General features: G+C 36.3%; 1 protein-coding gene and 1 pseudogene across 1 annotated transcript in view; both read right to left on the bottom strand.

Annotated features, from left to right (window-relative positions):
* Positions 1-1,062: 1,062 nt before the first annotated feature.
* On the bottom strand, positions 1,063-6,325 carry LOC149779779 (uncharacterized; annotated as a pseudogene).
* LOC149779778 (replication protein A 70 kDa DNA-binding subunit-like) overlaps positions 1,063-17,200 on the bottom strand; it is an 84,650-nt gene continuing 68,512 nt past the window's right edge. Inside the window, exons 10-11 of the mRNA XM_089940639.1 lie at positions 16,890-17,017; positions 1,063-9,036 (exon numbers count right to left, since the gene is read on the bottom strand). Of these exons, the coding sequence (XP_089796765.1) occupies positions 16,893-17,017 (125 nt within the window). The 3' untranslated portion in view covers positions 1,063-9,036; positions 16,890-16,892. The remainder of the gene's footprint in view (positions 9,037-16,889; positions 17,018-17,200) is intronic.

The raw sequence follows: 17,200 nt of genomic DNA, 5'->3' as shown, positions 1-17,200 counted from the left end.
AAAATCTTCAATGAACAGATTGAGAAAGGTGGTTCTTTTTTAAATTTTATTTCAATACATGAACTGAATGAATAATTAGCTGAATAATATATACTTCTACCCAAAAATTGTATCTTTACTCATGAATAAATAGTCATTAGACATAGAAACATAGTCCTCAGCATAACAAACATCTAAGGAATTAGAAATAAAATGAGATGCAGAACTTTACTGGATGATACTCAATAATGTTTTATTACTCCGTATTATTCATAATATAAATGTTTAAGAGTGTGGCTTGAAGAAGGCATGGGTGTTGTCTGTTGTTTCTTACTGTAACGAGTCTATGCTCTTAAAATAAGTAAAAGAAAAGACTGAAGACAACAAGCTTTGTAAAATTTAACAAATAATTTATTTCCCTTGAAAACAAAGTGAAAAATGAGAAAAAAGAACTTACAGTATTGTAAATTAAGTCCAAAAAGTAATCCAGGAATTAAAGACACAAGTCCAAGTAATAAAAAGTTCTGAATAAAACTCAGTTCAAGTCCCGAAGAGATCCAGAATTGAAGGCGATGATGTGTCTGTTATAGTCTGCGAAGTACTGGTATGTCAACTGTCTCTTGTTGAATCCCAAAAATAATATTTCAGGTTTGAATTTAGTATAAATTCTAATAATTGTCTTTATCCAAGAATTTTATCAGAGCAATTTTGTATTTCCAGAGAGAAAAAAATCAGTTGAATTTAATAATTTGAAGAAAAGAAAATTCAGCCCAAATTGGTCACAACATACAACTGAAAGTGCTAGATATTAAAGCATGACTGGTTAATCCTCACATTCACAAGATAATATAGTTCTCTGCTTGACCTCAGGTCACAATTAGGATTTTCTAAAAACCATTACCTAATGGAAAATAACCTTCTAGAATGATCTATTGAGCCTGGTTTTTTACAACACAATCGCCTACAAAATTCACTTACGAATCTCTGAAACCCTGACACTGATCAACACACCTACTCCTTCTTTGTGTCACAGAATTGTAACCGAGTGGGTTTTTGGACTAAATGAACAATACAAACACAATGTGGGAAAGATGGAAATTTATGAATGAATTAATAATGATAAATATATGATGTAAAAATACAATCGAAAATAAACAAAACAAATATTAAATAAAATGAAGTGCAGATCCAAGAACCCTCATGGACTGCACATACCCCTTAAACAGTATTTTGTTCAACAAGATATTCACAAAATCTCAAACATAATTACATTAAGATTCAAAATAATCTTACACAAGATTCAAAATACACTTGACACCACTAAGGTTCAAAATAATCTTGATACAACTTCAGATTCAAAATAATCTTTGACACACCTAAAGATTCACAATAATCTTTGAAACTTAAGATTCACAATAATCTTATCATGACTAAGATTCACAATAATCTTATCACGATTAAGATTCACGATAATGTTATCACAACAGACAGCGTTGTTCTGGAAGCTCCAGATGACTCCAAGAAACATCAGACGGCTTCGTACAGCTTCGGACTGCTCTAGTTATATTTACAATAACATTTCATAGACATTCACGGCTACAAACACGGTCAGCTACCATAACAGTCAGCTACAAACAGTCAGCTACGAACACAGTCAGAATCATCTTCCAACACAGTCAGAAACATCTTCAAACACAGTCAGAAACAGCTTCCAACACAGTCAGAAACATCTTCAAACACAGTCAGAAACATCTTCAAACACAGTCAGAAACATCTTCAAACACAGTCAGAAACAACTTCCAACACAGTCAGAAACAGCTATAATAAAACCAAATTGGACATAATAGTTTCTGTATAATCTTAGACATATGATAATACTTTAAATCTGCGTTGTAATAAACACATTATTACGTGATAACACAGTACAAACCGAATAAGCTTCGCCTATCAAATAAATAGAATGTAAATTTAACACTTACCCCTATGGCTGGAGAATAAAGGAGAGTGTATACTCCTTGACGTGATCCAAAAATGACCAGTGTGGTTTTTCGAGATTCGTCTTACTTAAATCCATAGGAGAGTGAGTACAAGTTGGGGTAGAATACCCATGCATATCATGTTAGTCATGATACCTGACACAAGTAATCTGTGGCTAGGTACATGTTAATACAGTCGCTTACCTGGAAAAACACATTCACCCTATATAACGTTGTACGCATGTACAACGAGAAATAGTCTAATTGATTTTAAGACAAAACCAAGTTATTTCTTTGCCTAATTCTGTGACAATACCTCCCCCCTCAGAAAAAAAAATGCACACATTGTTTTAAATAAAAAAACCTCACAGAATAAAAGAAAAATAACTACTATCGATATGTTACACTATTTACACTGGTAATACCGCAATCTGGATTTGCTATAAAAATAAATTTTATCCAGATTTCCAATCATGCCCTACTCAAGTAGTCTGCCCCTATATTTTCAACCCCTCTTATTGCCTCTACACGGAAGCGATATGGTTGTAGTGGCAGCGCCCAACGCATCAATCAAGCGTTAGCGACCTTGGCTTTGTTTAAATACAATAGGGGTTGGTGATCATTTCGAGAACGAAATCTCTCCCAAAAAGATATGCATGATACTTCCCAATTCCCCACACTACGGCCAAACACTCTTTCTCAATAACTGAATAGTTTTTCTCCCTGGGTAGCAATTTTCTACTCGAGTAAGCTACGGGTAACTTATTGTCATCTTGCTCTTGCAGTAAAACTGCTCCCAACCCAGTTTCAGAGGCATCTGTTCTTAAAATGAAGGGTTTGCTAACATCTGGCAATATTAATATAGGTGCACTTATTAGTTTTTCTTTCAGCGTGCAAAAAGCTATATCCTGTGGTGGTCCCCACTCTACTTTGTTGGGTTGCCCCTTCTTTGTCAGATCAGACAGTGGGCTGGCAATGGCTGCAAAGTTTGGTATAAACTTTCTATAAAACCCTACTAGACCTAGAAACGTATGAACTTGCATTTTGTTGTCTGGTTTAGGTGCGTTCCCAATCTCTTCCACTTGCTTGGGGTGAGGTTTCAACTGGCCCAAACCAGTGATCGCTATGACCCAAACAATCTAAATCCGTATAGCCAATACTGCATTTAGTGGGTCTCACTGTGAGGTTCGCTCTGCGGAGTCTATCGAAGAGTTCCCCCAAGACGGACACGTGCTCACTCCAAGTATTCGTGTACACAAATATGTCATCTACAAAGCTATCAATGCTTCCTAAACCCCTTAGCACCTTGCGCATCAAACGACAACAGGTGGCACTGGCACCTACTAACCCGAATGGCATCACCTTGAATTGATATAATCCTTTCTGGGTCGCAAATGCTGTCAATGTACGGGACTCTTGAACAATGGGAGCCTGCCAATATCCCTTGGACAGATCTAATTTGGAAATCCATCGGTTGCCCGACAACTTCGCAAATAGACCCTCCATATCTGGCATTGGTTCCACATCGAACACAGTGATTTTATTTTTACTGTCGAAAGTCGATACAGAATCGGTTCGTCCCATCTTTTTTTCTGACTAGCACTACGGGAGAAGAATATGGCAAGTTGGAGGGTTCAATCACCCCCAGATCTAACATTTTACTCACCTCTTCGTCCACAGCTTCTCGTGCGTTGTATGGTACCGGATAACCTTTGATTCTAATGGAGTCAGATGTATTCAGTTTAATTTTGAGGTCTACTAAGGTTGTACAACCTGGTCTGTCGGTGAATACATCAGAGTATTTAACCAAAAGCGCATTAATTTGTTGACGCTGGTCTTTGGTCAACTCTGCACTCACATCAACTTGATCTACCCCTTCCCTTGCAACACCCAAGGGACACTCAAGGGGAACCTCGTGTTCTGATTCTCCCAAGTCGTACAAACGACATTCAAGACCCCTTTTTCTACATTGTTGCTCTGTCTCTTGATGTACAACTTAAACATGTTAGCATGGAATGTCTTTAAATTACCGTCTATGTCAATTTTGTAGTCCATGTCATTCTTGACTTCCTTAACTTTGTAGGGACCTTTCCACTGGACTAGTAATTTATTTGTGCTGGTAGGAAGAAGCAATAAAACCTGATCTACAAGAAATTTCCTATTTCGCGCTCTGCGGTTATAATACTTGGCATATCTACGTCCCGATTTCATTAATTCGTCGCGTGCCATCTGGCATGCACTTTCCAATTTCTCTCGCAGATCTAACACATACTGGTATGTAGTTTTTATTTCCTCGTTCGCGACGTCACCTGTCCACAGTTCGTGTAGTATCCGCATCGGGCCTCGAACTGTTCTTACGTACAGCAATTCGAAGGGTGAAAACCCTAAACTTTCTTGCGGTACTTCACGGTACGCGAACAGAACCGCGTTCAAATAACGGTCCCAGTCTTGCGGACGTTCCGTGCACATCTTTCGTAGCATACTTTTTAGGGTTCCATTAAATTCCTCTACCAGTCCATTGCACATCAGATGGTATGGGGTAGTGTTTAGCTGTTTGATTGATAGCAGTCTACTTATTTCACCCATGAGGTCGGAGGTAAATTGGGCACCACAATCCGTAAGGATTTCATCTGGCACCCCTACCCTACTGAAGATGTCAACCAATGCTTCAGCCACCCGTTCTGTTTCAATAGTTGATAATGCTACAGCTTCGGGATATCTGGTTGCGTAATCCACAAGAGTAAGAATATACCGGTTCTTCCTTTCGGTAACTGGTTGTATTGGGCCTACAATATCCACCGCCACTCTTTTAAACGGTGTATCTATTAATGGCATCTGTCCCAAAGGCACCCTTGTAACCCTTCCTTTACATACGGTTTACTGGGATACGTCACAAGACCTACATAACTGAGTGACATCGCCATTAACATCAGGCCAGTAGAATTCAGCGACTACTCTACTGGTGGTCTTTGCCTTACCTTGGTGTCCTGCCATGCTAGACTCATGGGCCACCCTATGTACTTGAGATCTGTATCTTTGGGGTACGACCACTTGCCAATACCTCTTACCCTCCGGAGTGATAAACTCCCTATGAATTAGCCCGTTCCTATGAACGAATCTCGAGCTGCCCCCTTGCAGTGTCTAATTGTGCCAGATGTGATTTTCTCTATGACAATCTTGATGGATTCGTCAGGTTCTTGTTCTCGTTTGAATTTATCACGCGAAATTCCGGAGATCGATTCAGGGACTATTAATTTCTGAAACGCGTTTTTCTCTCGCCTGGTTTGCGCTCGCGTTTCGACTACCTGGGCCAGAGGTATCCTGAAATCTGCCATGGTTGGAAGACGGAAACCTTCAACATTACCGATCGTCAGATCGTAAATAGGGTTTTCCATACAAAGGGCATCTACAGTTCCGGTTAAGAAAGGTGTTTCGACTGTGATCCTTGCTACGGGAATGCGACCAATCGTTTGATCAAGTAGCATGCATGGGGACTCCCATCCGAACATTTGGTTATCCTGCACGAGACTACGTTTGATCACTACAGCCGTGCAACCAGTGTCACGTAACGCTACGATTTCTCGACCGTTCACGAAACCTCTCGCGGTTGGTACTTGCGCTTCGGGAAAAAGACATGTGCCAAGTGTATGAATACCTGGTTCTACCTGCACCATATTACCAGATACACTTTTATTCTGTATAGCCACGGCTACCTTATGCATAAATCCCTTTCTTTTAGGACATTTTACTTGAATATGACCCCATTTCTTACACAAGAAACATTGTATACCTTGACGACCTGTGTCCCTAACTGACCTACTTGCCTCAGCTGATTTCACAAGCTCCCTAGGCATCGGTCTCGCAGACTGGTTTCGAGACTTAAAATCTTTTGAAACCACGTTCTGGGTTCCCCCATGAGCCTCGGCATAGAAATCTGCTTGTTTAGCCATATCTTGTACGTTTGAATAGACTTTCTCTTTCAGAAACTGACCTAGTTCCTGCCCCACTGTGTTCAACAGTTGATCTCTGAGCAAGAAATCAGTCAACCCTTCAAACGTTTTCACTGCATTGCCGCATTCAATCCACCGCTGAAAATAGTTCGCTATTCTAACGATGAACTGATCAAAGGTTTCTCCCTTCTCGGGCTTGCTACACCTGAACTTTTTAAGAAAACCCTGTTCAGTCAGCTCGTACCATTTTAGAAGTGCTTCCTTCAGAACGTCGTATTTGAGCACATCATCTCTCGGAAGTCGCAAGTACACATCCAGCGCTTTACCTTTTAATAAAGCACTGACATGCAGTGCCCAGTCATTTCGACTCCACTTCTGGTTCTGGGCATACCGCTCAAACCGATGAAGATAACTATCCATGTTATCTTTCTCATCATCAAAGGGGGTTAGTTTGGGACCCTTTAATTTACTAGAGGCAGAATCGTGTTCTCCTTTTCTAGCTGTTGCTAACTCTATTTTACGTTCATGATCTCATTGCCTTAATCTTTCTTCTACCTCCAACGCTTCTAACCTTACTTGTTTTTCTAACCCTATCTTCTCCCTCTCAGCTCCCCTTTCCCATTCTATCCTATCCTTTTCGGCCTGTTTTTCTAGTTCTATCTTTTCCTTCTCTAATTCTGCCCGCCTTTCCTCTATTTCCCTCTGCCGGGCTCGTTCTTCCTTTTCTAATTCCCTCGCCCTAACCCTTTCATCCCTCTCCCTGGCTTGTTCTTCCTTAATAAATTCCCTTAAACTTTCACCCTCATACCCAAGTTCTTTGCCTAAGGCAACCAAGTCCTTAAGGGATGACATGATTAATAGTAACAAAAATTTAATTTATCAAAAGAAACTATTCCTAATGAAGGCAACTCAAAACAAAAATGAATAAGTATTTATACTAGACCCACAGACCTAGAACTACTAAACAAAACAAAAACCTACTTGATTATCTTCTCAAGAAGGTCACACACGAATATAAACAATAAGAGTTTACTTTCACAAACAATGTGATGACGATTCACTTAATCCAAATATCCCACTTCTGACACCATTGTCACAGAATTGTAACCGAGTGGGTTTTTGGACTAAATGAACAAGACAAACACAATGTGGGAAAGATGGAAATTTATGAATGAATTAATAATGATAAATATATGATGTAAAAATACAATCGAAAATAAACAAAACAAATATTAAATAAAATGAAGTGCAGATCCAAGAACCCTCATGGACTGCACATACCCCTTAAACAGTATTTTGTTCAACAAGATATTCACAAAATCTCGAACAAAATTATATTAAGTTTCAAAAATAATCTTACACAAGATTCAAAATACTCTTGACACCACTAAGGTTCAAAATAATCTTGATAAAACTTAAGATTCAAAATAATCTTTGACACACCTAAAGATTCACAATAATCTTTGAAACTTAAGATTCACAATAATCTTATCACAACTAAGATTCACAATAATCTTATCGCGATTAAGATTCACGATAATGTTATCACAACAGACAGCATTGTTCTGGAAGCTCCAGATGACTCCAAGAAACGTTAGACGGCTTCGTACAGCACATGCCTGGTTAATATGTTCTATGCATAGAAATAAATAGTATCAATCACAATTAGATAATCAGCAGATATACAGCCTAAACTACAAGCATTTAGCTATAAATACATGTAATTAGGCATAAAACCTGGCTCTTTTGTGTGATGAAATGACTTTATATTAGCCTACTGTCAGCAATAATATGTGTCAGTATGTGTATCAAGTATTGTTTAACATTATCTGGGTCTTTGTCTCACAGATCAGACCACTAGAGTCTTATGTTACGTGTTTAGGCTCGAATAAACAGTAACACAAGAAAGAGTGAAAACAACAAGCTCTAAAAAATATAGTAATTTATTTCCCTGAAAAAATTCTGTAAAAATTAAAAAAAAATGAACTTAGGGTTTTAAGAATCAAATCTGTTCGAATCCCAACAAAGAATCCAAGATGGAAGACGATGATGTATGCTGAAACGTGTAGTGTTGAAGTCTACAGTTCCTTGTCGAAATAAGAAATATCACTCCAGTTTTGGAAATCTGAATAAATTTTTTATAAGAGCTGTCTCTGTTCAAGAATTTCACATGAGCACACTTATTTCAAGGAAAAAGAATTAATCCTTGTTGACTCCAAGTAATTTGAAATAACTCCAAACAGCACAACATACATATTCCAATGTAAAGAAAAAGCCCAGCTACTACTGAGAATCTCTCTCCAAAACAAAGGTTATATCATATTTTAAAATGCAAAAATGTATCATCTCTACTGAATAAATTTACATTACAATAGCATGTAATGAAAAATAAACAAAATTTAAAACTGACAAACAAACAACTAAATTGAAATAAATATATATTAAATCAGATATAATTAAATCAAAAATACTTAACAACAGTAAGTAACTGTTCAGCATAAATAATATGTTCCAGCATGTGTCAGGAATTAAGCTGAGTCTCAATTTTGAGTGATTCTGAAAGTGTAAAATTAAATTTGGGATTTAAACTGGTTTCAGTATTCCGAGTTGAGTGGTTTTTCAGTTTACTGGGGAAAAATGATTATACTAAAGCAGGAAAAACTTGGGATTTACAAAAAAAGTTGGTCTTAAAAGGATTCCAGTGTACTGAGGTTTCAGTTTTGTCGAGTTTGATTGTATAGATTGGCAGGCTGGGTAGATTAGTAAGCATACAGACAGATGGGTAGGTAGATGGGTAGGCAGGTAGATGGATAGATGCATGTACGTGTACAGATCTATGCACATGGGAGGATCCAGGGTCTTAGGAAAGGGAATACATGTATATAATATATAGGAAAGACAATTAAAATTCAACAGACTTAAATAATTTGACTTCTCTGACCTTCAGCCTTAACATATTAAGTCTCACACCTTTACGTACACCTAAGCACACTATTATATGTATAAAAATGAAGGCTATGTTTCATCAGATAATCTATGTTCTGTTTTTTACAGCATCAGGGTCAACAAGACCAAGTGACTGTCATAACCCATGCTGCAAGTGATCAAGCTGGTCACTGTCATTTTTCAACCTGGAAAGAAAAATTAAAATTTTATAATTTTGCGTTACATGTGCTGTGGTTTCAACAGGAGATCTACAGTATGGTGAAAATGACACTGTCCTTGAAGTTAACGTAAATTTTATTTTCCACCCATCAATATATTCAAATTATGTTACTACAGTAACCATGTGCCTACGAGTGTAGGGATTGATCTTCGAGCAATATTTTGTATATACTATAATCACACCTATCTTTAGAGACCCCTTAAGTCTTATTTACTGTATCTTGGACAATGGGAGTGAAACTGAACTTATTCCCTTAATTTGTTTGTGCGCATCCTCATTCAGAGCAATCCACAATCCACTGCAGACTCTACTATGCCATTATAGTTGTAAGGGATTAAAGATATCTTAAGTGTTTATGATTGTTTGTAACAGTGTTGAAATATATTTAGCTAGAAAATCATGGCATTTGGTCACTTCCCTGGGGTCTGCTCATGCCTGTGCATTTATATCATAAAACCAAAATGTGTTTGATGATTTTGGCTGTAAATGACCATTTGTCAAATATTACATTATTTCATCAACCTTATGATACAAATTGTTACCTCACTCAGTGAAATGAACTTTGTAACAGATTAGATGAACAAAACTAACAGTAGTGACTTTCTGTTATCAAATAATAACAAGAGGCCCAAGTGGACATGAGACTACTTACTTGACCAACCTCATAAGAAACCAATGCAAGAGTAATGGACAAAGAAACTTGCGTTACATTAGTTTGCATCATGTATTTTGATATTCAAACATTTTTCTTCTGTGTGTGTGTGTGTGTGTGTTGTGTGTGTGTGTGTGTGTAATGTCAACAATATTGGATAGCAGGTCAGCATCAAATTAATTATGCCATGGATGATTTCTGCTCAATTTGATGGTTTTTGAGATGTTGTATAGAAGCTTGTTTTAAAAATAATTTTAGTAATAATGACTACATCATGCTGTGTATTGGCCTAATTTTTGCAAACCTGAAAGTCTTTCATGCCAGAATGCTCTCAGTCAAATTTGCTTAAATTCTTCTGAGAAGGAATTTTTGAGAAGGAGTCATTTCTGATAAGTTTTTGAGTTTAAGTCATCTGAATAAATTATTTTATCAGTAATGACAATCTATTTGATAGCAGATTGGCAGTATAATATAAATTTGAAAGGACTTCATGCAATAAAGGTTTGTGTCAAATATGTACGTTTTGGGGGTTGAGTTAAAACTAATCTGAATGCTGTAAAAATCATATGCTACTTTTGCATAGTTGGCACTTTTCTGGGATGAATTATCCAAGTGAATAGTGAAAAAGTTCTCTTCCTATTCGGGTCAACCAGGAAATTTCAGAATACTGGGATACCCTTGCAAGACATCCTGTATACTCTCATCATGTGCGCTTCTGAATTAATTCTTTTTGAGGAAGCAGCCTAATCCAATGGAATATCAGTGCACGGTGTTAAGTGGGAATCTGGAAAAAACAACAGGTAAGTATTATATCAGCAAAATTAGTTTGATTTATAAAGAGGATGGGTCCATTTATGTATCAGAGAGTGAGACACTAGTCTTTGCAATTTGAAATGCCTGATCAAGACTTCTAAGTGAGAATCTGTCCCAATGTCCAGGTCTTTAGAAAATTTTAGACCGTTGGAAAGGACTGCTGTATAGCCTTAATAGTAGAAAGTGAGCACTGTTTTTCTTTCAGAAAGAAATGAAGAAAATCAGCCGATGCTCCCACAGAATGACAGGTAGGATTGACCTGTTCTCTACTAAACCAGCCACAAAAAAATCTCCATTTGGTATCACATACCTAAGACATTGATAATCTCCTGGACTGAATGATGCACTTGCCAATTTTAAGTGAAATCGTTCTTTGCAGAGGTGAGCCAAACATGCAAGTGGAGAATCTGTGGACTTCTGTATAGGAGAGAGCACAGAAGATCCCTCCTCTGAGGTAACATCCTGATGTGGTCCATTAGCAGATAGAAAAGTTCATTAAACCATGACTGCTGAGGTTAGAAGGGTGATCAAAATGAGCAGAGCAGTGGAGTGCCTGACTTTATATAGGACCTGTGGGATCATTCTGAAAGGTGCAAAGGCATAGGCAAACTGATGATCCCACTTCAGACTGAAAGTGTTCACTGCTCAGGCCCTTTAGTTGGGAAATGGAGAAACATTAAAGGTGAGCTTGTTGTTTAGTTTGGTGGCAAACAAGTCCACCAAAGGAGTTCCCTAAAGTTAAAACAAGGAGTCTGTTATGGATTGGTGCAGTGACCATTTCATGAAGATTATCTTTCCCTTCACTGACTGACTGTCTGCCAAAATATTATTCCTGCCAGGAATGTGGCAAACTAGTCAACCAGGCTTTATGAGGCTAAGGACCAAAGAATTTAGCAATAAAACAGTAGGTTACAATCACCAATAATAAGGAAACATATTTAAGGTAGGCTCACTGAAGGTAAAAAGATAAGGACCTGAGTTTGATAATTGACTTCAAGACGAATGAACCAAAATTGTTATGCGACATACTTACCATGTATACGTATAGCACAATTGACGATATGGGCAGAATGAGTTCATTTATTCTTAAGGAAGAATAAAATGGATAAATGTGAGCCCAAAGTTTAATTATGCAAGGATACAGCCCCAAAATTGTACCCGTAGCTGTTTAAAAAAAGACACAACCCTGTTTGTTTCATTAAAGACTAATGCCCTGTGATGGGATAAAAAGAAATTTAAAAAATATAACATAACAAGCCATACACCGTGTGTGCACAACAACTGCCAAAAACACTCAAGAGGGCTTAATTAAAAAAGCAGAAGCCTTGATCTGGGTATAATCCTAACGTTTGTTAATAATATAGCACATAAAACATTATCGTTGACACACAAAGCGCTGGCTACATCTTCTTTCATAAACAATGTTGAACATTCAATATGCTGACCAGGAAAAGATATAATATATATGATCAGCATGTACAGAGTGTCCCACAATGTCATTCCAGTGTACTGGAATCTATCTGGTTCACCCTAGTGGGAGGGCAAAATTATCATCATCTGATCAGGGCATTTTCCTCCCAGAAAAGTACCAGCTATGCAATAACAGCAGGTATGATATTACTGATATCAGATCGGTCAAATTCTTTTCACTATGTATTAGAAGCAACTGTTTCAAGGTTTTTCTATTTTTAGTAACATCACTCATATCTGATGGCAGATCAGGATCACTTGCACAAATGTATGAGGGCATGTGTGAGGATGCTTTCTGTAAATTAGGACTGATTATTTCTTTTCTATGATGTTTCAGAGACAGTTGTTTAATGGTTTTCCTGTTTGTATGGTTGTATGATTCTGTTAAATATTCTTTGTGATATTTTCCATGTGGCAGATTCCATTACAATGACACCACCAACTAAAATGTTAAATATTTTTTAGATAAACTGTAATGTGTCAAGTTCATAATCAAAGCAGTTTTTAAGTTGTTATCAAATGCAAGCTAATGTAAAGGTTTGTGGTGCTTTGTATATCTGGGGAAAATTTCACAAATGTTAAAAAGAACATGATTTATATAATATTTTAATTCAGTATAACACTGGAATCTGGAATCTTCTATTTGAAAAAAAAAAGGTGACTGCAGGGCAACATTGGCTCATTTATCAGGCCTTTCATTACCTTTAATACCATAATATTACTTGGTGCAGCCCACCAAATACTTTTTCCAAATCTTATGAGCAAATCATATTTCTGTAAAATTTCGGATATTAATGGGTTTTCTAATTGAAGATTTTCAAACTTAGCTTTTTGTGTGAAATGGGAATCTGAAAAATAATTAAATTTGTTTCTTTGATTATTCATATTAATTCAAATATTTCAATATGGTTTTAGTTTCTCCAGGAAAAACTGTTAACTAGCTTGAGATGATGCTGAAACCTTCACTCCATCTTTTAAAACATCTGTGTACATGGAAGTATAGAAGGCTCTAATTTCATTAAATTTAATCTGAAAAACAAGAAGACTGGTTGCAACCTTTATGAATTTACAAAGATAAAATATTGAAGGGGAGGGCCATGAAAACCAAGGCAGTGATATAGAATTTTTCAGTATTGGCAAGACTGATCTTTACTATAGATGAGGATGAATCTTTGTTGGTCATGACTTATATCCAGAACTTTTTGATATGCGTCTCTGAGGTATGTTATGACTCTATGTAGTCAAATAAAATAACATTATAAAGTGAAACCAACAATGTAAGTAAAATCAAGTTATTTATCTCTTTACAATACTATGTAAAACTTTGAGACACTTACAGTATTATGAAATAAAATGAACTCCAACAGTCTTGAATGTCCCAAGATAACAAAATGATGCAATCCAGAATGTCTTTGAATGAGTTCACTATAATTCCAAAGTGGCATGCTAGTCCAAAATTCAATGAACTAGCACTTCAGTAATTCAAATAAATATTTTAAATATTACCAGGGCTGAGCAAATCCCATAGCCCAATGTCCTGGACTAGTCATTTTTGCAGTTGGACAAGTAAAATTTTCCAAGTCGCTAGTCCAGGATAGTGCTTTTAAACAAAGTCAGGCTAGTCCTTATTTTCATGCTTTAATCACTATATCTACCTTTATTTGGCCAATCATGCCCTCCGGGTGTACTGAATACTTGATTCTACTCCTCTTCGTGTATATATTTACCGCATGACTGCATATTGGGCTAAGCGACCAAATTATCGGCAAATCAAAACACGTCAAACAAAAGAAAGCCACTATGATCAATTAGCAGTGTTGTAAGCGGTTTTGTTGCAATGAGTTTACTCAATCTAGATCATAATGAGCAGCTCACTATGATTTTCATCCAGCGAGTCAGTGTAATTAAATTAATGATAGGTACTTTACTGACATCAGTGTTGGTTTCCTTTATGAACTGATTAAATGACAGTAATGATTCTTTAATTTATAATTGATTATACAGATGATTAACTTCCACGTGTGATATTGTTTGAAGTGAAACAATTACGCTAATTAATGATATTTTTAGTTTGTATTTAAAAAAGAAAATTGATGTTATGATCACTTTAGAAGTAGTTGTCAAACAAGCTGATAGTTACTCTGTGGATAAATTGAGTTTGCTAAATTATTTTCGCTAGGAAGGTAATAAGGGCAATTCGGTGAAGGTAAATTTGTTTGAAAATGGAGAGATAAAACGTAAGATGGATACTGAGTGTGCGGTAGCTATTTCTGAGTGTGAACAAGGATTTAGTTCAATGAACTTAGTCAAGACTTCTTTAAGGAATTTCTTAAACCAAAAGAGTTTACAAATGCTAATGAACATTTCTGCAAATGGACCAGAGCTTGATGACTTTAACCCAGACACAGCTATCAACTGCTGGCTTAGTCCTGGTGCAGGTGGCAGAAATATACATGGACATTTTTTCAAATCCATCAGCTAAAACATATACATGAACCTGAAGAAGCCAAATGTATAACAACCAATGTTTCTGAAAAATTAAATTCTTTTAAGAAATAATTATGTTGCACATTATTTTGTTTGTTATTTTCTATGGATTAAGTACATACGTCTCATCAAATCTCGGCAAGTGATTACCATTTTGGGACCAGTGAAAAGTAAGGTGGGACTAGTGAAGAGTAAGGTGGGACTAGTGAAGAGAAAGGTGGGATTAGTTAATTTTCTGAAACCACTTGTCCTGGACTAGTGGTTAAAAAAAATTTGCTGATCAGCCCTGGTTACTGTCAAATTATATTTAACAGACTGATTTAAAACAGGAATGAATTATTTATCAAATCCCTATTTATACACATTTTAACATGGCCTATTATGTAATAGAATTTGAAAATTTTCAATGAAAAGATCTGGTCTAACTAAGCAAAATTGACCTTGAACTTCTCCTATATAACATGTTGTTAACAACTTTTCAATCATGGAAAAAAGTTAAGCACACAATATAAATTAAATATACCTATAAAGGAATATAATGTGCAGAGAGAAAGTTGATTTACAGTTTTAAAAAGTTCTAAAACTTTAATCATCCACAAAGACCAGGATCAGATAACCTTAAAGTTTGAGTTTTGGCTAATTGCAAATTTTTTTAATTGGTAGAAATGCATGAACCAAATATTCTTCAGAGCACTTTTATGCCTTTATGTAATTGGCATTAAATAGTAGGCATAATATTTCATCTAAAGCAAATCATACAGACCATTTCAGGATAAGGGCATTTCATGGTTTTGTTGATTCTGACACTGAAAAGGACAACTGACAAAATATGCTGCCCTCAAGTATACCCATATCCTGAGGATTGTTTTCAGAGATACTGGTACAGGCCATTACTGCAAAATGTTTTGTCTTTCAAAAATTGGATATAAAGATAGGTGGTCAGCCACTCATAGGTCATTCATTATCCCATAATTCACTGTGGTGTCACAAGCTTTCCAAATGGATGACTGCACAATGTGTTCTTTCTTTACGGAAGCTTCTCTAATAAATGTTCCAAGTCGGACTAGAAGGTCTATTGTGATGTTGGCATCTGATTTCACATTGAATGTCTGATCGTATTTTTCTGGATTCAGGATACTAAAGATGTGAAAGCGATGGATGGACTGGTATGATACTTCCAAGTTTACATACTGATATCTCTGTTGCTTCTTGCTGTGATGGCAGGATGTTGCCACTTTCCAGAATTTTTACTGAAAATGTCCAATAGCAAATTGTAACTTATTGTGTAACTGTTTCAGAAGTTGAGAGTAGATCTCATCTGTTCCTATTGAAGTGTTATGGGCTTGATCAAAAGAGACTGGCATTTCTCTAAGAGTGAATAATTTATTGTAATTTTTAGCATTAGCAAATTTAAAATGTGAATAAAGCCTTATCTGGCAGGTCTTCAATACTGCAAAAGTTTGAAAAATAGTTCTCATGTATAGAGTTTTTGGACTGTACTTGAAATTTATGGTAGGATAGTGACCAATTTATCAGATCTACAGCTGGTTTTTTATTTTCCAAAGACTTTTTTGTACAATACTCCATTCTGATTTACCAGAGGAATATTGATTCAGCATGGGGATATTGAATCTCCATGTTTTCCTCTTGTTCTCCCTCTCTCTCACGTTAACATGTTTAGGAATTGCCAAGCATTCTGGCAAGTATTCCCAGAAACATAATGGAATATGTTAGGTAAGTAAGTGGAATAGATTCACTATGTTTTCAAAAAATATGAAATTTTGATTTTGCAGAGGGAATTAAGTGTTTCTCAATTTGGAATTCAGTTCCCATCTTAAGTGTAATGGAATGTGCTGACTACCATTACCAACTTTGTGAGTGAAGTAAAAGATGGATTACAGATGATCAGATCCAAAAAAAGTTGGATCCTACGGTTGTATGAACTTAAGTGTTAGTGAGATTGAAACCTTGTGTCATGTGCAAGAATCGTTCACAAATGCAATGATTGCAATGGAAACCACAAAATCATTTAGGAGTTTGGATGAATTAAAAAACTATGTGTCAGGGTTACCAGTATAGGCTTGCAGCTGATACTAATCATAATAAACACAGATATTGATAACTCATCAAAGGACATGAGAAAGGTTCAACGGATCAAGAATTGCATGCCATGAGCATAATCATGTGTACTATACAACTCAAAACTTCAGGTGCAACATTTTTGACATTGCTGATGTAGCTGTGGAAGCTGCAATTGCCACTGGAAATTTGACAGCTATTTTCAAGGTCTCTTAACACAGATGAAACAAAATCATTTTGGAACAGATTTTCATTGAAGTTCAAACTTTGTGTGGCATATTACAGACAAAACAACAGAAATGATATTTCATACTCACATATCAATGGACATAGGTGAATTTCATCCTCTTTCCCTTGCTATCATACCATTTTTTGAGTGAATGAGCTTCGGTGACATCAGGGTTGATATATACTTGAGTACTTGACTGTTTTGACAAGGAGATACCTGTGAGAAAATATTTATGCTGATTTCAAATATCTTGAATAATAATATTGATGATACACTGACAGAGCTGACAGCATATCAATTTCAAAATCGCTGCTCAAGGAATTTATTAAATGTAGGGCATCATTAAATTTCAAACCTTATTCTGTGCTTAACTAATATTATTAACAAACTAAGCTGTCA

Source organism: Sinohyriopsis cumingii, chromosome 17, assembly GCF_028554795.1.
Source record: "Sinohyriopsis cumingii isolate HCF-2022 chromosome 17, ASM2855479v2, whole genome shotgun sequence".
NCBI classification, from domain to species: domain Eukaryota; kingdom Metazoa; phylum Mollusca; class Bivalvia; order Unionida; family Unionidae; genus Sinohyriopsis; species Sinohyriopsis cumingii.
Note: the sequence above shows the minus strand (reverse complement) of the source record. Positions and strands in the feature narration are given on the sequence as shown.